This window comes from Mya arenaria, chromosome 9 (genome assembly GCF_026914265.1).
Source record: "Mya arenaria isolate MELC-2E11 chromosome 9, ASM2691426v1".
NCBI classification, from domain to species: Eukaryota; Metazoa; Mollusca; class Bivalvia; order Myida; family Myidae; genus Mya; species Mya arenaria.
The window spans coordinates 74,154,023-74,180,622 of NC_069130.1; the positions used below are offsets into that span (position 1 = coordinate 74,154,023).

Genomic DNA, 26,600 nt, shown 5'->3' on the forward strand with positions numbered 1-26,600 from the left:
ATCCTACTTTTTATTACTCATTCTTTGTTTTTTTTATCCAGCTTGTCACAGTAATTAAAAAGCAGTCCCAAAATGTCCAATTCAAACCCAGAATTTATCAATAATGCACAGCAATATTAAGGGAACTGCTGAGTGAATGCCAACACTTGTTTGCAGTTGTTATTTTGTTGATTTTAAGCCAGAGTTACTGGCCCTGCTGCTCATTGTCTCTAGCAACATGTCTACTGAGGTTTAGTTTAATTTCTTGAATGCTTTTTAAATATTAATTCCATGGAAAATAAAGTTTAAACACTTCAATGATGACACAGCCAACAGAGACATCATTCTACATTTTCTTCCACAAAAAGACAAGCTAACAAGAGCTGTCACAGAGACAGCGCGCTCGACTATTCTGCCGCTTTTCAGTGTAAGGATTGAAAAGTTTTGGCGAAACATGCATGGATCACTGTAAGATTAGATTTCAATGCAATACATGATGTGCTGAGATATTAACATAAATTTGGTAACATGCAAAATTTTAACCAGAATTTTATAGTCTAATAATAAAGGGCCATTATTTACAAAATACAGTTATCTAACTTGGTTATTCAATAAGGCTGGGTGGTTGAATACCATTGTATAAAGTCTCACAGGTTTGGATCATGATGGTGAACAAGTGTGCAAAGTTTGAAAGCCATATGTCAATGGAGTTTGAAAATATTTGAGGTGGTACAAAAACTCTTCCAAAAATATTAACATAAGTGGTAACGCCGGCCCCGAAGCTCGGGTGATTAGGATAGCTCTCCTTATTCTTTGAATAGTTGAGCTAAAAAGGGCAGTAAATCTAGCTATTAAGCTTTTAAAGGGCAGTAACTCTGGCTATACCTTAACATCACTTTTGCTTGGTTTCCCGTCAACTTTGTCAAAGTATTCAAACAGCAGCCTCCACATGGTGTTCTTACGAGTCTTCTCGTCATCTGGGGGCAGATAATCCTTCACTGGCTGACCGACTTCTTTGTATAGGGCTGGAATACATATAATAAAAAGATTTATTAAATTATTAGGAATTAATTGTAATTGGGTAAGCTACACATCCAATATAATTAAAATCAGAGAAATGGTTCAAAACTATATGAGACAAGACAGAGTCAGTTATAACCACTGTCCTGTATTTTAATGTGCCAGGTCTGGATGAAAACTCTTTAACAAAAATATCATTCAACCTCTAAAAGCACACAAACACGCATGATAGAAACCTGTTGTAATAAACCAATCGTCTTATCAACATACTGTCAGTTTTGGAAATATGTCTTTCAACAAAATGTCATACACATGTTCACATATCGGAAAAACAGATTGCAGCTCTATCTCTTTAACCTAAATATGGCAACATTCATGTTCAACAGCATTATAGATTTTAGTATAAAATTTGTCTGTTATTAAGTTAAACCATCTACTCTCACCTTTGACAATGTTTTCAGTGACCACCCTCACATCTGCCGAGGTGTGCCCCAGCGCTACCACACAGAAGTTCATTATATTATCGACCGTCAAACCACTGCAAAGCATATAAATCACAATCATTTACAATCACATTAAACAAGTTTTTGTTTCAGAATAAATAAACAAGATTACTTATTTTTCTATGAATTATATTACCGTATTCTGTTACATTTATGAATTTGGATTTGTTCAGTTTGAGGAGAAAAAATGTTGAGAAAGAAATTTTTTTGTTATGTCTTGAACAGTGTTAATGTATTTACAGTTGGGTAATGTCATGAGGTACTATTCAACATTGAAATAAAAAGGTTATCCCCCTTTGAAACAGTTAGTAAAACATTTGCATTTTATTGTCACCCTCTCAATTAGGGACCAGCATTCGACCTGCAGCTCTGTAGGAGGCCACCCTAACCACAAGCCCAAAAAAGTGGTTGTTCAGCTAGAACAGTGGCTAGCAAACTCTTCTCACCAAGGTGACCTGGGTTTGATTCTCAGCCTGGGAGCATGTGAGTTTGGTTGGTGGTCGCCAAGTCGGACAAGTCGGTTTTCTCCCGGTACTTCGGTTTTCTCCACAACACAAGGCCACACTATTGCGCAACATTGCGCCAATGAAAGTGACTTAGTATAAGTTACCATAACTTTCTTCACCGCCATTGTAAAATATATAATTTTTAAACTAAAGAAGCCATATTTACCTCTTAGAATCCTTAATGCCCAGCTGTTCATACAGCGACTCTACAATTTCTGCCCGGCTCTGTGCCAGTCTTGGGGCAAGATTTCCCTTCCATGGTTTAACGCACTCGTGAGGAACAACCATGGTTGGCTTCACTTCCGGCATTGTGGCACACTCGTAGATAAAATTCTTGGCATCGTCCCGGTTTCTTGCAGCCTGAGAAGAAATAAAACCAGGTCTGACACATTTAAAAATTCCAAAATCTTGCTTGAAAAATGGCACCTTTCATAAAAATTATTTTAAATAATTCAAGTATGAAACTACTTGAAATGAGAACCTATTAAGTTTAGTGAAGGCCATCTTGATTCTTATGTATTAAACAATTCTTATGAAACCTTCATATCAACAAGCGAACAAGAAAATATTGTAAGTTTTATCAAGGAAATGCTACAAATTGAATTGAAAATTTCCAGGAAAATTCTAATATGTATCGTCATGCATAGTGATAGAACTAAGAATTATCAAAAAAATAATTAAACCAATTTTTATCATGTTAACACAGGGTCTTTATCTCTATAAATGAACACAAGCAAGGCTATTATATTTCAATTGATACAATAAAGAAGCATAGGAAACAAGAACTCACAGTGTCGCCACTCTTGTGTAGCAGGTTAGGCAGGGTCTTCTCCATTGTCATCACTGTATCAGACTTCTGTAACCTGCAAATGATTCAATCGGGTATGTGCATGTTTATATTAAGATGTCACTGGACTATCTGTGGGCTGCAGCCTCAGTCTTGTTATGCTGTAGGACATGGTCTATGTACAGACAGAATGTAACCCTGGTTAGAGCTACCCTCCAAGAACACAATTAGTGTTTACACGTTAAACGTGAAAAGTGTTTAATTGATTAAACGCCTATTTCTATACATTATATTCAATGGCGTTGTACAATACATGCATACTCTATATATTCAACATAACATTTGAACAAATATTAATGTAAAACAATACAAGAAATGCGGCAATGCGACGAAACCGGGTTTTTAATGATTGACAAAAGAACTTCAGCCAGTGTCTGTTTTTCTATTTTTAGTAACAGTGACCTTGACCCTAGGGACCCAAAATGCAATCCATTGAAGGTATCCATAAACTCTTCCTTTATACCAAGTTGGTTCATGATATGTCATCCCTAACTAAAGTTATTCAGTTACAACCATTTTTTTGTTTTTAGAAACAGTACCCTTGACCTTGAATCTATGCACCCCAAATGCAATCCATTGAAAGGTATCCATAAACTCTTCCTTTATACCTGGTTTGATCAAGATATGTGGACCCTGACTTAAGTTATTCAGTTTCAACTGTTTTTCTATTTTTAGTAACAGTGACCTTAACCTTGACCCTAGGGACCCCAAACGCAATCCCATGAAAGTATCCAAAAACTCTTCCTATAGACCAAGTTTGGTCAAGATATGTCAGCCCTAACTAAAGATATTCAGTTTCAACCATTTTTCTATTTTTAGTAACATTGACCTTGACCCTAGGGACCCCAAACACAATCCCATGAAAGGTATACATAAACTCTTCCTATAGACCAAGTTTGGTCAAGATATGTCAACCCTAACTAAAGTTATTCAGTTTCAACCGTTTTTCTATTTTTAGTAACATTGACCTTGACCCTAGGGACCCCAATCACAATCCCATGAAAGGTATCCATAAACTCTTCCTATAGACCAAGTTTGGTCAAGATATGTCAACCCTAACTAAAGTTATTCAGTTTCAACCGTTTTTCTATTTTTAGTATCATTGACCTTGACCTTGACCCTAGGGACCCCAAACGCAATCCCATGAAAGGTAACCATATACTCTTTCTATAGACCAAGTTTGGTCAAGATATGTAAACCCTTACTAAAGTAATTTAGTTTCATAGGTGAGTTTGACGCCGCCCGGCCGCCTGCCCACCCGCCCGAACAACGACGTTCGTCATTCTAATAACCAGGTTTCACTATGTGAAAACCTGGTTAATAAAGCAGTTAAACAATAATATTTTAAAACTTGCAACATTGATTAGATTAAAGGTGGTCTTTTCAGTCACCTTTAATTAGTGTTTAGTGTTTCAGGGGGAGCTCAAACATGAAACCACTGGGTTAAAGTCAAGTGTCTAGACCACAGAGTCTTGAAATGAAAATATATATTGCTAAAAGCTTTGTTTTATCAGTACATTTACCACTTGGTCTTCAGTGTTTGGCATTATACACATATCAATATATCACTGTTGTAAAAGTATCTTTAAATCCATTATTTAATAAATTTAAAATAAAATTTCATGATTAACACTTATTAACATCACATTCGTTACTGTCAGGGCTCTTATGAGCACATGTATTCTGTCATTTAAAAGTAAAACCTTAATGCCAGGGTAAAGGGAAGGAAGGCTAGTTTTATCTTACTTCGCAATAATGAACTTGTAGCATAGTTCTGTAGAGCTCTTTTAGGGATGAACTGATACAAGTACAGTTTTAAATCTGCTGTGTTCTGTATGTTTGTTTTTACGAACCAGTTAGCATTCCTGGGGCACAATTAAATAAGATATCTTAGTCATAAACCTTACGCTGCTTAAGAGTACTACCAGACACCCATAATGTTAAATAAGTAATGTATGAGATAAATGTCCTTACAATATTTCTATTTAAACGCAGTTAACACCAGAAACAGAGTTACTTGCACAACAAAAGTTATGACCTTTAGCCTTAGGAGCTTGATAGAAACAGGGCCCTGGGTGTTAACCAGTTCTTATCATTGACAAAGCTCTGAGTAGGAATAAAACCCTGGACCTTCTTATCCAGAGATATGCTAAGTCTACGATAAACTCAAATTTAAGCCAGTACCTTACTTTGTCAGGATAATGACTTACTTGTGTTTTGATATATATTCTGTCAGGATAATGACTTACTTGTGTTTTGATATATATTCTGTCAGGATAATGACTTACTTGTGTTTTGATATATATTCTGTCAGGATAATGACTTACTTGTGTTTTGATATATATTCTGTCAGGATAATGACTTACTTGTGTTTTGATATATATTCTGTCAGGATAATGACTTACTTGTGTTTTGATATATATTCTGTCAGGATAATGACTTACTTGTGTTTTGATATATATTCTGTCAGGATAATGGCTTACTTGTGTTTTGATATATATTCTGTCAGGATAATGGCTTACTTGTGTTTGGGTATATACTCTGTCAGGATCATCTTCAGTAGCATCAAACCAGCTTTGAACACCTGTGAAAAAAAGAATTAGTAAACCATTAATAATTGCAATAATATTTTTCCTAGAATTTCAATGAACAGTATAAGCAGTAAATAAGGCTGTAGAATGTTAAATTAAACTTACAGCATACACTTTATCGTCTATTGCCCGTTTCATGAGAGGTATGGAGGCCCTCAACATCTCCCGGGCCTCCTGTTTGTTGCTAGCTGACAGTTCCTGCATCTGTTTGTACACGGCCAGCAACGCATCTTCCCGATATGACCAAGTCTTTGAGTATGCTTTGGAAACCTACAGAGGAACATTAGATTTTTTCCTATCTTATATTAGTTTTCATTCTACTAACTTGTGTTGGTGTATTTTTGGTGTAACGACATGTATCTGCAGAATGCAGGGAATGTACTCATAATTTGAAATTGGCATACTTGAATTTCCACAAAGTTCAAGGAGTTAAAAAATGAAATACCATCCAATATGACACAAGTCTAGAGAATATGAGCTCAAACTAAGGAAGAAATTGCCGGTTTCTGATAGTGTTCTGTGTATTTAATTGCTATGAAAAGAAATGTCCAGAGTAATTATATCGAAAATGATCCAAGGTTTATTAGCAGTGAAAACAACAACAATAAAACAAAACAACTTACAAGTGCTTCACCAAAAATATCAATGGCAGCGGACGCCTCCCGCATATCTTTCTCTGAGAGTGGTTCAGGCTCGCCTGTGATACCCCCACTTGCTGTATCCGGGGGTGCTGGATCTTCCTCCTCCTCTATGGCTAGAGAAGCTCTACAGGGGAAGCAATTCATGCATGGGTAAAGGGAGTAGTCAGGGGAAGTAATACAGTTGTTTTGAGCGGACAGACTTTAAAGGAGAGTAATTAAATTTAAATTCATTCATAGCTCAAATCTATTTCCATTGTTAATAATAAACTGTCTTCATATTATCAATATTTCTTCTTACTTAAATTCTCCATTATTAAGACAAACTATACCTCACTCAGTATTAGGTCAAACCGGGCAATTTCTTGTATATTATTTAATATAAAACTTTTGCTCAGTGTAACTGATTGGTATGATTCACAAATATCACTTTTACAATGTTTGAGAAAGTTTCCTTTGTTTTCGTCTATACATTAACTCCCATATCAGAACGGTATCAAGTAGGCGGAACTTATCAGCTCAGTAAAGAGCATACAGTTATGTTACAATGCTTTTCACTTTAATACCAAATGCTAGTTTCTTATTAGTAACAGCTTAACAATAATTATTACAGTATTCTGGATAATGCAAAAAGCTCTGGGTATTTATAAAGCAAGCATATCAAGTTTTAGTATATAAATATAGTAATAAAAGCGTAATGTTAATAAAAGTTAGTATTCAACAAAGCTGTTAGTTGAGTATCATTTTATGGTTATAAACAACTTTTCAAAAATGAAGAAAAACAACAAATGATGGATGAAAACCAAACCAGGTTAAAAACACAGATCATTTCAAAGTTAAGGATTGAGAAGATGTCAGACATAACCCCAAAAACCAAGGGAAGTAACTAAACACACCAAGGGAAGTAACTCGGCAAACCATGGGAATTCAATCATAAAACAACAAAATACCACAGGGGCAAGCGTTGAACATTTAACATTGCCAGCATTTGTAAACATATAAATAATTTTAAGTTTAAAATAATTATAGTATTTGTGTTTTATCATTTAAATATGCAGATGTCAAATCAATGCAATTTTATGAAGGATATATTAGGCAACACCAATTTATTTTTTGTTTAAAATTGTCAAATCTTGGCTGAGATTTTTTTTAGCAATCATTTAGCAAAATAATGATAAAATAAAAATATAACATTTCCATTTTGTTTAAAAAACAGGAGAATGCAAAGGCCAAACTATTTTTTCAAATAAATTCAATATTTAGAATGATAATCTTGAACCATTGTAACTTTATTTCCCCTTTTAAAGTAAAGTCACAAGTTATCAACCAGTGATTGCTTAACTTTGATGCTGGCAAAGCAAACATTACAGATTTTCAACGGACTGAATGCAAGGCTGTATCAAAGGGTTTTACATATAACCAGTAAACACAGCCTTGCTTGCAATTCCTTGACATTTATCTGTGGAAATGGGGGAGGAGGGTTCATGACACAAACTTACACTTTCTTGGCGACGGGTATTGGTCGTTCATCGTAAGGCATTCTGGGCGACTGCTCGGTATTTTCCTGTGCAGGGGTCTCCCTGCTGCTGTGATGCATGATGGGAATGAGTAAAATCAAGGGCCACAACTCATAAATCAAGGGCCACAAATCAGCAATGGTAATTCTAATATGTATTTTTTTGGCTATGATCAGTTAAAATTAAATAGAAGACAAATTAACTCAAAGCATTTAATTATCTCCTTCTAAAAAAATCATTAATATAGATCTGATTAATATCAGTATCAACCAGCCTTTTAAACTTGCAAAAAAAGCAATATCTGCATACAAAAAATCTGTGATTATTTTCATGCGAGAAGCATTCTTGCCTAATGTTATTATGACACTGAATGAGACAGCAAACACACATTGCAAACATGCCCATGTTATACTGTTACAATGGACAACACTACCATTAGGTCAGGTTAGAATATAGATCTTATATAATAACATAATGAAATTTTATCATGAATTTTACATACAAAGGGAGCATACACATTTCTGTATAAAATAATCTGTACATTTTGTTTATGATTTTTATAATGGGTAATGCAAATGCATGCATTTAATATAATATATATGAAATAAATATAAAATGTTTAATAAACTCTATGTGATGACACATGGTGAAGACAAACGCATTTAGCAACTCAAACATGCAGCAATACAAAAATATTCTTGTGAAATTCGGTGAGACCGTAACCTTACCTTGACCTATTTCACTTGTGATTTTTTACTTAGCTTGCCTTATAAGAAACAACATCAGCAGAAGATGGTTCATTTAGATCTACCAGTTGCCAGGACTGTGTAAATCAAATAATTAGTTGACAAATAAAAGGATTATATTGTGTGAATAAATGATAGGACGTGATTACATTATCCAATGGATTTAATTGAAAATCTGGGCCAAATCATCTCGACCAATTACAATTATTGCCATGGCAACTGGTCAATTAAAACCCAATGAAGCTATTTTAGTGTGATTTTTATAAAAGTTCCTTTCAAGGTCAAACTAAGGTCACCATCCCATTTCACAGTCTTGTGATGTTAAAATTGAACTGCATGTGAAGTCATTAACAAAAATGAGTCCTATGGAGGAAGTCAAGGTAATGAAAAAACACAATAAATCATGGTAATCAGATTAAAAACAAGAGTGCATGAAGAGAACGCCAACATCTGTCTGTTTTTTTTATAAGTTTAGCAAGTAGAATAACTCATAACTTATTAAAGCAAGAGTTGTGAGCCTTACTTTACATATCCATATTGTCTCTATGAACATCTTACATGTGTACCAATTTTTGTTTTAAATATCTTGACTGATTTTGAGTTATGGCCAGGGTTTTGCAAAACAACATTGATGTTGCCAGCGACAACAATAGCACCAACCTATGGCGATACCCTGACTCTTTTACTTCTCAGAACAGACATGCTAAAAATGTAATAATATTATAGCTGAAACTTTGGATTATTCTCACAACTATTTAAAACAGTAACAAATGCCTGCTTTATAATGCTTAATTAAGTTTTGTACTTGCAAAAAATGAAAATGCTGCTTTTCCTCCCTAGGACTCATTTTCACTTACAACGTCACAATTTTCCATAAAATCAAGTTAGCCAACACATATAAAACAGCAGCATGCCTCATGTCTCTCCAGAAACATGTCACCTGTGTCTACTCACTTATGGATGGGTAATGGCCGCTCGTCATACGGTGTTCGGGCTCTCGGGCTTAAGGGTGAATAGGCCCTTTGACTAAGCAAGGTGTAAAGTGAATATTAAGATTTTGTGAGCTTTTAAATGAGATGTAGACCTTTCGTGTTTTTTCTTCATTCTTCATCAACTATAAAGTTATGTAAAAACAATTCTATATTTCTATTATGCTGAATTGATAAGTAATCTGAAAATAAAATATGGAACTGAAAGATGTCACAGAAAAAAATGTGTAAATAAATGACAATATATGAAACAAACTATACTAGAGTGCTGTAGTGCAAAAATGCCCATGCTAGTCTGATTTTTTTTCAGTCAAACAAGGGGAAAAACTCAATTATTTTTGAAACTATAATTATGGGTCTTCCTACACATTGTCACTTGTGATAAGCTTCATGGGATAACCTTTAATGGCTTTTAAGTTATGGCAAAGTTATAAGATTTTGCATGACTTTTTAAATCTATCAAGGAGTATAACTAGACAATTATTGAAGAAAAAGTTAAAAGTTATTGAAGAAATAGATATAAGTTAACTACTAATGTGCATATTATGACTAGTGAAGTGTATACCAAATTTCAAGAGAATATTTTGAACTGTGTTTGAATTATGTCCAAGGTCGAAGGTCAAAGTTTTTGCGCTAAAGAGCTGTTGACAACAAAACTATGACTAACTCAATTTTTTTTTCTTCGTAAAAATTCAATGAGTCTCATAAAATGGCAGTGAATGTATGACACTTAAAATCGCCAAAAATGTGATATATCATGCAGTGTAATAAAAGAAAATATGAAATGGTTGTATTAAATTCAAAACACTAAGCAGCGCCATTTGGTTAAGGCAAAAAAAGTGACTTATACAACCAAGCAACTAATCACTTGTATGTACATGAACATAACCAACCAAAACAGTCTCTAAATCTAAAGCCAGCATTGTTATGTGACTGAAAACCACTCCTCTATTCTTTTTTATTCAATTTTACATAGTTATACTAAACTGTACAGTTCCCCTAAGCCAGTTTCGGTTTAATATTACTAATACTTTAAAAAGCAATATAAAACTAAAGGCATTCAAATCATGTTCTAACAAAATTATTAATGACAGAACTACCTTAAAATTGGGTAAAACATACCTTACTTTGACACCACATTTTTACAAAGTAGATAATAATTAGCCCACTGCCATCAAAATATGACTCTTTTTCTTTGAAAAGAAAGGTATTCAATTGTCTCTACTAGAACTGGTCTTTTTACAGGTAAATGACACTACCATTTGACCACAGGCCTCCCTCCCACCTTCCTGGTTAAAGATCAATCATTTTATAAAAATGATGTCTGCTATTCAAATTGATCTGATATGTTTTAAACAAGCTATTACTACCTTTTAATGGCAGGCAGGGGTCTCTCGTCATATGGAGTGCGGGGTGGAGGACTGGGTGGAGTTCTGGGAAGGTCCAATAATCGAGGAGGTGTCGGCTGCCGAGTTGATTCTGAAAAATAAGTTATATGATTGGTCATTGTTTTATTGTGAAGGCATGCAATGATTTAAGGCTGAATTTTTGTCCTATTCCTCTAATTATTGTTATTTTTTCTATATTAGTTTTTTGTTTTGGTTATATGCCTTACATCTTTTTATATTATTATTATTTGTTTTTTACTTATAAAGGTCTCTTGTAAATATAGTGTATAACGTATAATAATCAATTCCTAGATTGCTATGAAATTGAATGCCCTGCCTGAATGGCTTATGAGTGATGTTATAACATTTATAACACCTTGTATTACCCACCTAGGTCTATATGCTTTGGATGTCTCGACTGAAAAGTAAAAAAAATGCAAGTTATAATAATAAAACACAAAGTTCGAGGAAAATAAGAATTACATTAATGACTAAGAATGATTTACTTAATAAGTATTATTATACAAAAAAAGTTCAAACATAGTTTCCTGAATTTCTAAGTTCCGAAAAAAACATAAAACTGCTTTGAATCCTGAAGATGTGACATATATAAATCAGTTCCATCAATGTAACTATCCAATTCGCATAAAATTAAACAACTATCCTGTGTACCCAAATATTCAAAACCACTCTTCCTTGTAATACAACTTACCAGTCTGTTACCCCAGAATTTTCCAAGCAAATCATCTTGTATAAACTACTCTGCTGATCACCCCATATTTCTAAGCCACTCCTGATAGTATAATCTACCCCACTGGACCCCTAAAATTTCCAAGCAACTCACCCAAATAGTATAACTTGTTCCCCTGTTCATCCAAAATGCCTAAATCACTCACCCTGGTAAAATAACCTACTCCGATTTTCAACCAATATGTCCAAGCCATTCAACTTTGTACAACTTTGCACAATAACCTATTCTGCTATTCACTCCAAATTTTAAAGTTACTACTCTTGGGAGTATAACCTAATCCCCTGTTCACCCAAAATGTCAAAGCAACTCAGCCTGGTAGTATAACATACTCCCCTGTTTACCCACAACTTCCAAGCCAATCTCCCTGGTAGTAAACCTACTCTCCTGTTCATCCAAAATGACCTAGCCAATCACCCTGGTAGTAAACCCACTTCCAAGCCACTCATTCTGGAAGCAAACCTGATACCCTGTTCACCCAAAATGTCAAAGCAATTCAGCCCAGTAGTATAACATACTCCCCTGTTCACCCACAACTTCCAAGCCACTCATCCTGGTATTAAACCTACTCCCCTGTTCATCCAAAATGACCAAGCCACTCACCCCAGTGGTCTCCAACAAGTCTGGCACATTGAGGTCCCTGTATATCTGCACTCTGTACTCATCCATCTGAGCCTTTTTTAGCTTTGCCTTGTCATAATCCTCATTTTCCACAGCCTGTCTCTTCTCTACTTCATACTTGCCTATTTTTTCTCCAACCTAGGAAGAAAGAATTTGTCAACCCCAAAACAAAAACTGCAAGTTTACTCAAGATTTAATTTTGTTATACATGTCTATGTATTGATAATTTAAATACGAGTATCACTTTAAAGTAACAAGTGTGCAATATAGTGAACACTTTCAGAATGCCATCGTCGGATTCCCCCAATACACAAATTGTATCTAGCCTTGAGCCAAACCTTGAGTAAAGCTACAGGGCCCAATTTCAATCAAGATCATAATGCTCAACATTGTAAATTTCCAGGGGTAACCCCATTTTGGGCGTAAACTGCATTTCAATAAAAATATAGCAAGAATATTTATCCCATAGATTCTGCCAGCAACTAAACATGTGTCCCCAAGCACTCTTAGGTAGTGTAAGGTTTATAACAAAGAAATTATATTCAAACAGGGCCATGGATATTAAGCATTTTTTGCAGAATAATTATATCAAAGCACAGTCTGATATCAAATCATAATAGGTGATAAAAATAACACTTGACAGTTCAAAATTAAAGAACCCTGCAAAGTTGAGCAAAGAATTAACAAAGAAAATTAGTTAAATGAGAGGGCATGTCTCAACAATTATATGTAGCTGGTGCCTTGCTGGAGTTACAGGTTGTACTGTATATATGCATATGGTCTCTGATAACATGTGTACAAAGTTCCATTTGAATATCTTGGATGTTTTTTAATTATGGCCAACGTTAAAGGTTTTGCTTGCAGCAGTGAACTAATGACACCAAGGGTTTGACAATACCATTAGGCTTAAAATCTTACAACCTTTTGTAATTCCTGAATTGTGTGTTTCAACTTCTTGGCATACTCGTATCTTTCCTCTGAAACAAATATATTCATATCTACGTACTGGCAATCTAATTATGTGCATTCTTCAATTAAAAATATTAGAAGCAATTCATAAAAATTAGCAACCCATAACAATCAGTTTTACAAGATCAATATTAAATCATGGGTCATTTGGTTTAAAGATATTATTAGGATCAGAAGTAAATCTGGAGAATTGTATAGTGCAAATAAAAAGCAAACGGCCATTGTGCCTGAAATATCAGAGTTTCTTTTGACCCAAAAATGATTTAACCAGCCTCAAGCCTTTGGGCTGGTGCATTTTTTTAAAGACTGGTTTTACAATTATCCCCTTTCCTTCATAGATACGCCCCTTTTACTCAAAATTTTATAACAAGGAGATTAAAAAGGGACGGCTGATGTGGCCACTTCTCTATAAAGAAAAGGGTTATACAATTTGAATTGAAAATCCACTCCCTTACGGAGCACAGCTTCCTGTTTTTTGCGTTCAAGTTTCCGTATAATCTGAGCTATCTCGGGATCCTGGTACATGTCAAAAGCCAGGTCATCCAGTGGAGATATGTAGTCCGGCCTGCAATGAGACAAGGTGCAAACTAAATGTTGGTTTTTGAAATTTACATTAGCCTGCATGCCCAGCAACAGTAAATGTTTTTTCTGGCTTGCTCAAAATTGCACAAGTAAAAGATTTGTCTGGCTTGGTCAAACATATTAGTAAAGGTTTGTCTGGCTTGCTAAAACTTACTGGTATATAAGGTTTAGCTTAAACTTGCACTGGAAAAAGGTTTGTCTGGCTTGCTTAAACTTACTGGTAAAAGGTTTGTCTAGCTTGCTTAAACTTACTGGTATATAAGGTTTAGCTTAAACTTGCACTGGAAAAAGGTTTGTCTGGCTTGCTAAAACTTACTGGTAAAAGGTTTGTCTGGCTTGCTAAAACTTACTGGTAAAAGGTTTGTCTGGCTTGCTTAAACTTACTGGTAAAAGGTTTGTCTGGCTTGCTAAAACTTACTGGTAAAAGGTTTGTCTGGCTTGCTAAAACTTACTGGTAAAAGGTTTGTCTGGCTTGCTTAAACTTACTGGTAAAAGGTTTGTCTGGCTTGCTAAAACTTACTGGTAAAAGGTTTGTCTGGCTTGCTTAAACTTACTGGTAAAAGGTTTGTCTGGCTTGCTTAAACTTACTGGTATATAAGGTTTAGCTTAAACTTGCACTGGAAAAAGGTTTGTCTGGCTTGCTAAAACTTACTGGAAAAAGGTTTGTCTGGCTTGCTTAAACTTACTGGTAAAAGGTTTGTATGGCTTACTAAAACTTACTGGTATATAAGGTTTAGCTTAAACTTGCACTGGAAAAAGGTTTGTCTGGCTTGCTAAAACTTACTGGTATATAAGGTTTAGCTTAAACTTGCACTGGAAAAAGGTTTGTCTGGCCTGCTTAAACTTACTGGTAAAAGGTTTGTCTGGCTTGCTTAAACTTGCACTGGAAAAAGGTTTGTCTGGCTTGCTTAAACTTGCACTGGAAAAAGGTTTGTCTGGCTTGCTTAAACTTGCACTGGAAAAAGGTTTGTCTGTCTTGCTAAAACTTACTGGTAAAAGGTTTGTCTGGCTTGCTTAAACTTACTGGTAAAGGTTTGTCTGGCTTGCTTAAACTTGCACTGGAAAAAGGTTTGTCTGGCTTGCTTAAACTTACTGGTAAAAGGTTTGTCTGGCTTGCTCAAACTTTAATTTTACATAGCCAGACTGGATACAAATTTATTATCCAACATATTTAGGAAGATCCAAAAATCATATTTGTAATTAGATATATTGTAATAGGAAATTACAAACATTTTCATATGCACAAAGTGCAATATATAAGGTGAACTTGCAAACTATTTCACCAGTGACCGTTAAAACAGCAGTAAATGCTACTGGCAAAGAAAAGTTCAGTTTATTACTGGATCATCACTTGAATGAAAGAAGGACTTGGGGAGGGATCGAAGTCCCACTCATTTTCTTTTCAGAATTTGATCAGTACATTATTTGTTGGAAAGATTAATGATAAAGTGACAAACCAGTTATTTGTTTACCTGTTATAGAGTCCATCCATGCTGGGGTCGTCCAAAACTTTTCTCCTCTCAGTGAACAGATCCTGCAAGGAAAAATTGACATATGGTAAACAGAACCACCCAAGGTGACAGCACCAACAAAACTGACAAGAATAGCACTAACGCCATCACAAGAACTCAATTTGATTTCTTACAAAAATCAGACAAGCTAATAATTGAGATAATCTTGAAAAGTATTTAAGTATAGAACTTGGGATGTGTGGCAAAATGATTCACTGACAACACTGCCTGGTGACATTGCACTAGTAAAATGATTCCCGCCCAGGTTTGGAATATTTAAAACAGGGTTTGATTAAAAAATTGATGTGAAGCACTAATGTAACAATTTGTTACAAAACGGCAATCCCATCATTTACCCAAACACAGACAGTTTGTGGTGTTTGTATGTTTGTATCTCTCAATCAATGTAATTTGGGCCCTTACCTAGTGCTTATACTCATTTTTTTCTAAAACCAAAAGTCTAATTTCATTGACTGATAACAGGATAAAAGTCTCACCATATCATCAATATCTTCGAGACCTTTCCTGATGGGATCCCCAATCACGTTGACAGCTACAAGGCCGACCTGGTTGTAGATGTTGTACTTGTTGATATGGTTCTTGTGAATGTTCAGCTTGAGGAACACGCCCACCGCGTCAACCTGGACTGACTTGAGCTCTCGTGCCTTGAAGCCCGTCTTTTCATTGTCTGAGAGGGAGACATACCTGGAAAGGGTGTTCATGTTAGTTGTCAGGAATAAGGTCAGACTTCAAAACATCTCACAGGTCATTGTCACACCAAACTTTGGCCATTCAGTCCATTGATATTGTTGAAAAAGGAATAATATGACATTTCAATAAGATTATAAGAGTTATGAAATATGTATTTTACATATATATAATTATATTTTTTAAAGTTTTACTAAATGGCCATATTTTAGTGTCCAAGCTATATACGATGACTAGTTAACCAAACTTGCATTCTTTTTCCAAAATGCTTATTTGGTGACATGGATTTTGATCACATATTATTTTTTGCAGAATCAAACCATGCCATGTAGAACTACAATGATTAAAGCAAAAGCATTTCCAGATATGATGGACACCAGTCTACATGAACTGATATATTTGAAAAGCACTTTCAATTCATTTAAAGAGAGTTTCTATCAATTATTTTTAGAATAGGATAGATCTACAAATCATTTGTTGCTCTCATTAATTGAATTACAGCTCTCTTTAGTTGATTAAAGAGCTCTGTAATTCAATAAGTGACAGCAACAATTGAATTGTTGCTAGCAATTGCTATAATTATGGGAACAAATAATTAGAGACCTCTTGAAATCCATTAAAGAGGAAAAGACTTAAAGCACTCTTATTATTTGAAGAGCTCTTCAGAATGGCTTATTAATCCATCATAAAGCTTATCGACTGTAATAATTGATTTAATTTGGCAGAGTGAGTCATAGCCATAATGTATGCAGAGTTTACTCCCCTACCCTAGTCGTGTGTATCGAGCATTGTCCAGGTCCACCGGCATCCCATCTGGCACATCACCCACAAAGAACTCAATTCTGGTGGCTGAAAATACACAAGATGTAGGGAATTAGAAATAGCGAACTAGAAGTTACTTATGTGTATACACTATAATCATTCTTGTCAACTCTTTTTTCAAATGTTTGAATTTTGATTCCTTCTTTTGCATCATAAAATCATTCATATGAATTTTTTTCTTTATTATTTTATTATATTTGTTTTATTATATTTTATTTCATCTGTGCCCTTACAAATAGGCCTCAAACCAACATCAGATTATCTGCATTTTATCTGGACATACATGGGGAATATTTAACTGCCTGTTCTCTTCCGGTTTTTTACAAAAGGATTTTTTTTTCATCTTCGAGCGTATTCAAAGGGATTACGGGCCTACCTATGAGGCATTGGTGTGATAGGACCTGGATTTTCCGAAGTCTGGAGCGCTTCTCTAGATGTATAACAATATCCTGGGGGTACAGGCAGTATCTGCAAATAAACTTAATCAGATAACAAAAAAATGTGACAAGTTATATAAATACTGAAATACAATATAAAACAGAGCTACATAACTATAGCTATTACAGGAGAATTGTTGTTAAAAAATTGAAACATTTCCGAGATCGAAATTAGCACTGGTTGCAAACCCTGCACTGGTAAAATGCCTTCTGGGCTTGCTCAAATTCTGGGTTTTATACAGCAGGGCATGTTCAAAAATATCATGCCAAGCAGTAGTATAATAATTCGGGCTTGTTCATCCAAAAGACTAATTTTATTGACTGACATTTCACTGGGTTGAACATTTGATCTAAGACGCTTTATGAATATGACCCCTGGTGCCATTTTCAATATAATTCTTATCTTTAGTCACGCCTCATTGATTTCATCCAGTGTATTCAGGTTAATCAATTGCACAGTCCAATTAAAACACTCAGTTTCTACTCTTAAATATAAGTTACATCTAAGTCTGATATTGAATATGACCACTAGCCACTGAAAGTTTTATTCAACTCCGTATTTACATAGCGGCAGTGATCTGTAGCAAAATATTGACAACTAGAACTGTAAGCCATAGGCTAACGAATACCCCCCACCCCTCCATGTCTAGGTTGTTTGCCCTGGAGTTAGGCCGGACAAAGCTAATTTTGCCTACAAGGGGAGATAACTCCAGTCAGGGTCATGTGACCTGTACCAAATTCACAGAGGCGAAAGTTTACAACATGGCCATTAATTTCTGAAAGTTTGATAAAGATTTGTTGAATAATAACAAAGATGAATCCCGGACAGGGCTTATTTTGCCTACTTTAACACATCAAGGGGAGATAACTCCAGTCAGGGTCATGTGACCTGTACCAAATTCACAGAGGCGAAAGTTTACAACATGGCCATTAATTTCTGAAAGTTTGATAAAGATTTGTTGAATAATAACAAAGATGAATCCCGGACAGGGCTTATTTTGCCTACTTTAACACATCAAGGGGAGATAACTCTGGTCAGGGTCATGTGACCCGTACCAATTTCACAGAGGCGCAAGTTTACATCATGGCCATTAATATCTGAAAGTTTGAAAAAGATTTGTTCAATAACGACAAAGATGAATCTCGGACAAAAAAAACGGACGGACAGACAGACAGACGGACAACCCGATTCCAGTATACCCCCCCCCAAACTTTGTTTTGGGGGGTATAACTATCAAAGGGTTGAATGTGTGAATGTCTTATTTTGATATTGGTTATTCATTATTTAATAAATATTTGTATTTAATAAATCTAACCTTTGTCATTTTTGCATCGCCATCCTTTAATGGATATAACATTCACAGAATATTTATCAGTAGTAATGACTAACTATTTCATAAAGGTTGCTGTTGGTGTTGTGTTGTTGTTGGTAAGTTGTAGGCCTGCCTACTCACTAACTTATAGAGGTGCTTAATATTATTAATCACTTAAGGTTCACATTGGGGGCTGTAGGCCAGTGCAACAAATAAAAGTATTGAACTATATTTTGCAACAATAAATTATAATGTGTTCTGTATTTATTTGCAATCCGTTTTATGAAACAAGAAAGTTTTAATAAGTTCTGAAATATTCATGAAATCACACTTTTTTCTATCAGTGTTTTCTGAAAATGGCTGCATTCACAAACCAAAAAAGTATAAACAAAAGTGAAACTCAATCTTCACTATCTTTAAAAAGAAATATATTATGGTAAATACACAATTTTAGACATTTTCTGGCGTAGTTTTCACAATTGTAAGGCCTGGACTGGCCCATTAACAAAAGGATGAGAGAAAAAATCACAGACCATCAATTTACTGCTGTATTCTACAGATCAATATGATAAGTACAAACTAAAATGCTAAAGCTTCCTCTTGTATGGCTCATATTTCTATCAATAAACTGTGTCCTCCACATCCATTGAACTACAGCCTAACTGTGTCCTCCACATCCATTAAACTACAGCCTAACTGTGTCCTCCACATCCATTAAACTACAGCCTAAAGGCAGATGAATCAATAATGTATATGCATTCACAGTTTCAATTGATAAACAAATAGTGAGTTTCATTTGATCTTAGATGATTAATAACTTTTTAATTTGATATCGCCTACAGTGTTTTAGCAAAACATACTTGAAGTGTAACCCACGGGCTCTCACTAGGCTGAAACTTTTGGCAGAGGTGACTTATTCTCCCTCCAGTCAAATTAGGGAAAGTGAGGAAACTTATAGGAGAAATGATACTCATCATAACACCTATTTTGAGATCTGACATTACCTGTAATATATATATATACATATCAGTGTTTTTCCACTTTTAAGGGAACGTTGGCGGGGCCCTTTGATAGGCGAAAATAGCGTCATTTTGGCAAAAAGGGGGAAATAATACAAACATGATTCATATAATTTTGCACTTGTTTTCAAACTTAACAAACCTATGGTAATATTCATTAATGGCACTATATTGATATTTTTAAACATTTAAGGGATTGTTTTTCCTATGCAGGGTAAGATATATACTTTTTAAGGGAGGACTGGGGCCAAATTTTTACACACACATATATATATATATCTGTACATACTATCTCTTTTTGGAGCTTGCTTTATAAGGATATTAAATATTGATCATTATTATACATACATGTATGTATTCTTCTATTAATTGGATGGTTTTGGATACCCTTTTCTATTTAAAAACACAATGTGTACAGATTGCATTGCAAAATCATAAAAGCACTGAACAGGACTATGTATGTGCATGCATAGACCAATTACTACGGTATGTTTTTTGGCAGCGAGAGAGGGGGGACAAGCAAAAATGTGACATATTTGTCACACTTCTACATCTTAAATACTGCATAGATTTTAGTTAATATTTGCCTACGTTCACATACCATCTATCCAGTTGTTTTAAATTTACTTTTGTCATTATATGCACCAAGTTTATGTTTGCTGTTTTAACCATGCGGTATGTACAACAGGTATAAATATACAATTCACCACTTGAGATCAATTCAGATAACATCCAAATCTGTAAAACATGTAATAAGCTACAAATAAAAAGAAAAAAAATGCTGATGTTTTTTCACAAAATCAAGTGCACTCACAGTGTTCGCTTTTTAAGATTGAATGTTTTGTCCAATGTTCAAGGGCCATAACTCAAGACTTAAGTAGTTACAATAAACTGAGATAAACGCTAGTTTACATTATAATGCACCAATCAATGTTTTGCCTTATGAGTTATTGCCACGGGATTTAGACATGTAAACTGCAATATTGTTAATATCTAAATTGCACGTCTGCAGCAGGGAAACTTGTCAAAATCCATAGAGTCTGAGGTGTTCAAGATTTCAAAAATCCATTGAAAAAGTAATCTGGCCAGGCCTATTTCCTGTTTGACAGATCAACAGAGCATAAATTTGGTAATCTTGCCTGTCAGAAATTACCAACTGTCTAAAGTCCCTTATATTCCCACAAACTTATTCGTTTGGCTTAAATGGATGTCATGGTCGTGCCTGAGACATTGTTTTTATTTGGGCGAAATTCCAGCACACTCCATACCTTGCAGACTGCCATCCCTTTGTGAGTGGGCTGTGAAAGTTGAGCTCTGATGCCCGGTGAACTTCGTCCTGTCCTGAGGCATGAGTCACTTTGAACGATAGCTTGTGTGGCATCTGCAACCAAACAGTCATTGTTAGTATGAAGATGGGTGCTTTGCAGTGATTGAGATTAATACACAGACGCAGATTTAAACTGCAAAGCTGTGACAGTAACTGAAACAACAAAATGATTTTTCATACGTCAATTTCACCAACACAAAAGAACATTAAGTGACAATGCCTATTTTCATAAAAATCCCACATGCAAAAATTTCACATTCCAGTAATGTTGCTTGTTGCATCAAACAACATATATTAACAGGTTAATATCTGTCCATGACAACTTCTGGAAAACTGAAACAGTTACATGTATGTATAATGTCATATATCTTTTCTCCGTAATTCCTGTTTAAATCCTACTTAATTTTCTTACAAAACTTCCCAAATCAGCTCGCAGCTTTCATAAGTCCTACCTATCAGAAACCTTTTCAAGTTGCCAAAATAAATATATGTAATTAAGGCAACTATAAATTAATAGCTAGGTTTTTTTTCCGCCCACCCCCTCCTTTTTTTGCGGCCCCTTATATTTGATTTACTCTAATAAAAATGTTGAAATAGGGTCTTTATTGGTCCGGTAATGCACCAGTAAATTGTAACCACGGCCCCTTTTGGTCCGGGGAATAGCGGGGACTTTGACGAGCCAAGCCCGGGTAAAAACCCTGCCCTGCGGGGACGAACTGATGGTAAAATCGCCGCTAAATGCCCCCGCACCGGTAATGCACCAGTAAATTGTAACCACGGCCCCTTTTGGTCCGGGGAATAGCGGGGACTTTGACGAGCCAAGCCCGGGTAAAAACCCTGCCCTGCGGGGACGAACTGATGGTAAAATCGCCGCTAAATGCCCCCGCACCTCAGGGACCCTAAGTAAAGCACATTCCCCTCTATAATTGGCGCGAATATAAAACTACTGCATTCACCCGGCACTGCGGGGCCACCAGGAAGGTAAAAACACGGCCCATTTCCCCGGCTATCCCTTGTATACCCTCAGACCTTGGGGGGCCGTAGTTACAATTGACTGGTACATAATGTTTGGGAATGACATTTATTTATACCTGTTGATGTGATACAGTCGTGTTTGTGATTCATCTAAAACACATGTATATAGTCCCTTGTGCAATAAGAAAGATAGAGCATGAACACATATTCAACGGTGAAAGTCATCTAAGAAAAATAAGCATTTATTAAAATTTCACCCCCAGCCCCATTAAAAAACAGTTTGGAAGAAAATCTAGCAAAAAAGTTTATATTGGCCTAAGTACATGTAGTTTTTTTATGAAATCATTCATTCATCGAATAACCTGCCATTTCTTAACTGGTTTGTGCCGTTGAATCAAAATAGGAAATAAATGGCCTGGATATACTAGTAGAAATAAAAATATGTTGATTGATATGTTGGTAGAAATAGTAAAATCAGGTACAGGTAATAAATCATTACGGCAACTACCTGTTCATGACAGGGGGAGGCGTAATTGACTGGTTCATAAGCTATACTGAACAAGCACCACCTTGACAGTTGCACTGTCTCGACAAAATGAAATATGTATATACATACCAAATCAGCTAGCCACAATAATGCGCCTTAAGGGAATTTTATTAACATTTGAACATTTATTATGTTCCCCTAATAGCGTCACCCGAACAAAAATTGTGAAATGATTCTGAAGCGGCTGTTTAAATGGACTACCGTATTATATCATGCATAGGACGCACTTTTTTACCCCCAATTATCGTCTTAAAAATTGCCTGCGTCCTTTCTATGCTATTAGAATTTCATCTGGTTTTTTCCAAGTCCATTTCAGGTCGAAAATATCGCACCGGGGAAGAACGCGGTAATAGTCCATTTCAGGTCGAAAATATCGGACCGGGGAAGAACGCGGTAATAGTAAGTATCTGTACTGCGTCACCGAAGTGAACAACTGACATAGGTAAAATCATGCAAGTTAACACGCAGAAATATATTGAATGTTTACTTGAAAAAGGATTTATTGAGAAATAAATTGAAAACAAACACGAGTGTTTACTTTTTTACAAAAGGGACGCTACTCACAAAAACTCGATGTGAGTCAGCACTTTAACTGGATTGAGTTATAACGGCAACGGAAAATCAGGAAAGGAGGTATTTATCAAATAATCGTTGTTCATGATTTTAATGTTTCGATATTTTACAAAACATTTTGTTGTATGTAACTGTTTTAAAAAAATAATAAAGGAATGTGCATAACGCAAAGTAGCATTATTGTCACTATCAAATCTTTTCAAATGTGCGAAGGTGTGAAAAACACCCGCTGTCTGTCATTAGAAAAACATCAATAGAACAAATTATTGTGATGGTAATACCGTATTGATGTTTGTTCGCACTTTACCCGAGGTGCCTTCTTCTGACAAGGCTAATTACCGACATGCAATAATTATGCTGACATGCTTTATTCCGCGCAGCGACAAGCCTTATCAAAACAATCATTAGTTTTGACAATACACAGTTTTACAACGGTTGCAACGGTTGACTGTCATTCAGAAGGCATGTCGGGAGATGCAACGGTTGCAACGGTTGGCTGTCGGTCAGAACTAGTCTATTACAGCATTTGTATAAGTCTTATATTATGCGTGAATGTTCTCAAAATGTCAAGACATATATCATTGTTGTGTACGTTTAATTACCGAAATACAATGATAATTATCGAAATACACAAGACACTTATCAAAATATGCCTTTTATACAATTTTTGTTTGTTTTTTTACTTCAATATATATGTTATAAATACTTTACCAACCTCAATTTTTCGGCTCCGATTTTGACATTTTTCCGCTGCGTCCTATCTGATATATTAAGGTGTTTTACCCGTTTTCTTAACGATTTTTTTGCCTGCGTCCTATCTTAGTCCAAATAATTGTACGTTGGCGGATTTTTTCCAGATTTTTGATATGGCAAATCCTTCACGTACAAATTGTTTAGTATCAAAAGTGGGTAGTTGTTCCGATCAGGATTCCGGGTTAAAGCATATAGAGTCTATAAAATATCATAAAAACAAGAAATATTACCAGATAATGTTATTTTATATTAGTTCCGTACACAAAAAAATAAATATCCAACTTATAATTATGAGTTTGACGGCTTTTTTCATTTCATTCTGTCAAAACATAACGATATATACATGAAGGGCACCTGCAAGGCTTCAGGGCACTGTTTTAAATCGCTCGGAACATTTCGGCCATGGCCGAGTTGTTATGATTGTATAACGAGGGTTATCTCGAAGCTTTGTCGGAGGAGGCCGAGTTATTACGATTGTATCGAGTTGTTCCCCTTCGCATAAATGTTTTTGTGTCAGTCAACTTTCGTTTTATTGGAAAGGTAAACAACTTGTTTTAATGCATTAAAAGCTTGTTTAGAGCAAAATAACATTTCACTTACATGGTAAAATATGAATATAACTCTTTATGATCAATTTCAACCATAAAATACTTCACTTAAAACAATTTCAATATTTTTAAAACACCCCCGTTTTTTGCACATTCCCGTTTAGACGTTAGGAATTGGAAGAATCCCGTATAACACGTCTATTATTTTAGACTACGTCCTATCTATGCTAGCGTCCTATACATGATATAATACGGTACCAATTGACGCAATACAGGACACCAGAAAAGTGTCACATCATAGAATCCTCTTTATTAGAAGTAAACCAGTATATATATTGTTGAAATGTTACCCTAAGGAGAATGAAGTGGCTGAAAAGAACAGCTGCGAGGAAAACTGTTGCATTTTTTTCGATGCCAGTCAAGTAAACGTGGGAGGAAAATTATGCATATTGTGGGGTTCGAACTGACAACCGCCAGAATACAAGCACAGCTCTCTTCTGACTCAGTTTATCTGGCGCCAAGAACCATTCACACTACATAGTTGTGTTTGACCTAAAATAAAATCTAATAACAAAAACCTTAGACAACCACTTTAATGACTTGAGAAATGATATGAAAACTTATTTTATAGAATAAATGACATAATACTATTAAAAACAACATGACAATTGCTTACTGTACCTTAAGTTATTACATTTATTCCCAAATTAAATCACTGAATAGGCGACGACTATCTTGACAACCACAGGTTTGTTGACATTTTTTCTGAAATTTCTCGCGAGAACTCACATGCTTTCAAAAGCCAAAAATAGTTCGATGATAATTTAATCGACTGTTGAGCCCACTAAATAAATTTGTGTAATAAAAAATGTGGTCTATAGTCATTTGACCATTTTGCACGCGAGGTTACACTGATTTCTAGCCCTTCACGACCCACAACACCATATATTGGGAGAAAGCTCCACTTGTTTACTAAACAACTTCAGAAAAAGTAACACATCTATCAGAATCAAAGTACTGAAAGTACTACTGGAAGGGGGATACTAGACTTACTGAAATAGGTTTTATTACCGAAAGACGGATATATTACCGAAATACGCCTGCTCACGTATTCATATTTTAATTATCCTATTTATATATTAATTATAAGCATTGTAGCCAAAAAATGAGTTTTTAAAGAAATAATGAATTTATTGACAAAATAATTTCCCTTATTTAGCAAATAGAGTTATCTCCTGTCGTCAACCGAAATACGATTGTATGGGTATGGTTATAGGTAAATAAATAAATACATGCAGTTATCTAAAAACTAAATATTTATTTTATTTTGCGATCATTCTTTACATAAATGATATATATACATATGAATAACATAGAATATGGAAGGCTACCCAAGACATAAACATATGAATGAATACCATAAAATATTGAACGCTGCAAATACAAAATAGATTGTTTAACTTACAATATCTATTAATATCATTGACAAAGACATATACATATGAATGACACAAAATATGGAAAAACGATCTCTTATAAAAGCAATGCTTATGAAAGGAAAATGCACGTTGCAAAAAGCAATGCTAATGAAATGAAAATGCACGCTGTGTTCTACTACTCATACAAGACAAGACAATAAAATTGATATTGAGTTATAAGAAAATATTAAGATTAACCACTGAATGCAACATGCTTAAATAAGATCACGAAAAATAAGTTGTGACTTCCGAAGTTCATACCGGCATAAATGTATACATTGCCTTGATTCATATTATGTTTTAATATTACGAATGTACAAAAAGTATCATTTGTAATTTAAATTATAACTATGGAGATATGTTCATTATTGAAATGAAACAGTCATACCTTAAACACTTTATATTACATATTTTATAAGCATGGTGCATTATAATCAATAGTCCGTATTTCCAGTGTCTGCAATATGAGGCGGTATTAGTCCGAGTCATCTGACGTACGTGGGCACTTAACGCTGGTTGTACAGACATAAACCGGGCGTTCGCTTTGTCCCGATTTCGGCCGTTGGTACTCCGTAAGACCACAGGAAGACCGACCGTCAGTGGATGTTAGTACTAGATTTACGGGGGACATGTCTACGGAACTTTTGTTATTGAATGTCGCGCTGGGCCAATGCCATAGACATCAAAGCAGTTTTGGATTTATGGAATTGAGAATGGCTTCTCGGCAATGCGGAATTCATCTGTCCCTACAGTGGCTGACCACGACTCTTTGAATTTACCTTCTACGTAATCATTGGACAGGTAAACAAACTTTGTGAACGGCTGTGACTTCCAAACCGCAGTTTGTTTGAGAACATGGTTCATGGACCCGCAGTTGTTGTTTATCCAGTTTGAGGGAATTGCCTCCTTTCTTACAGGGTCGGTAACCTTTTCGTTAAAACATGA

The 26,600-nt window shown here is 35.2% G+C and overlaps 1 protein-coding gene across 6 annotated transcripts in view; it reads right to left on the reverse strand.

Moving 5' to 3' along the window:
• Positions 1 to 25,089, reverse strand: part of LOC128203000 (centrosomal protein of 104 kDa-like) — a 34,875-nt gene extending 9,786 nt beyond the window's left edge. The window contains exons 1-20 of one of the 6 annotated variants that reach the window (XM_052904226.1): positions 24,859 to 25,089; positions 20,723 to 20,835; positions 17,062 to 17,153; positions 16,631 to 16,712; positions 15,653 to 15,860; positions 15,117 to 15,178; positions 13,518 to 13,627; positions 13,015 to 13,070; positions 12,076 to 12,231; positions 11,115 to 11,142; positions 10,707 to 10,815; positions 9,302 to 9,373; positions 7,584 to 7,667; positions 6,070 to 6,211; positions 5,552 to 5,716; positions 5,378 to 5,439; positions 2,799 to 2,871; positions 2,175 to 2,368; positions 1,443 to 1,537; positions 865 to 1,004 (exon numbers count right to left, since the gene is read on the reverse strand). In XM_052904226.1, coding sequence (XP_052760186.1) covers positions 865 to 1,004; positions 1,443 to 1,537; positions 2,175 to 2,368; positions 2,799 to 2,871; positions 5,378 to 5,439; positions 5,552 to 5,716; positions 6,070 to 6,211; positions 7,584 to 7,667; positions 9,302 to 9,373; positions 10,707 to 10,815; positions 11,115 to 11,142; positions 12,076 to 12,231; positions 13,015 to 13,070; positions 13,518 to 13,627; positions 15,117 to 15,178; positions 15,653 to 15,860; positions 16,631 to 16,712; positions 17,062 to 17,153; positions 20,723 to 20,835 — 2,043 coding nt within the window. In that variant the 5' untranslated portion in view covers positions 24,859 to 25,089. Of the gene's footprint in view, positions 1 to 864; positions 1,005 to 1,442; positions 1,538 to 2,174; positions 2,369 to 2,798; positions 2,872 to 5,377; positions 5,440 to 5,551; positions 5,717 to 6,069; positions 6,212 to 7,583; positions 7,671 to 9,301; positions 9,374 to 10,706; positions 10,816 to 11,114; positions 11,143 to 12,075; positions 12,232 to 13,014; positions 13,071 to 13,517; positions 13,628 to 15,116; positions 15,179 to 15,652; positions 15,861 to 16,630; positions 16,713 to 17,061; positions 17,154 to 20,722; positions 20,836 to 24,858 lie in introns of all 6 variants that reach the window. The other 5 variants (XM_052904224.1, XM_052904227.1, XM_052904228.1 and 2 more) reach the window with 5 other exon arrangements.
• Positions 25,090 to 26,600: the final 1,511 nt, after the last annotated feature.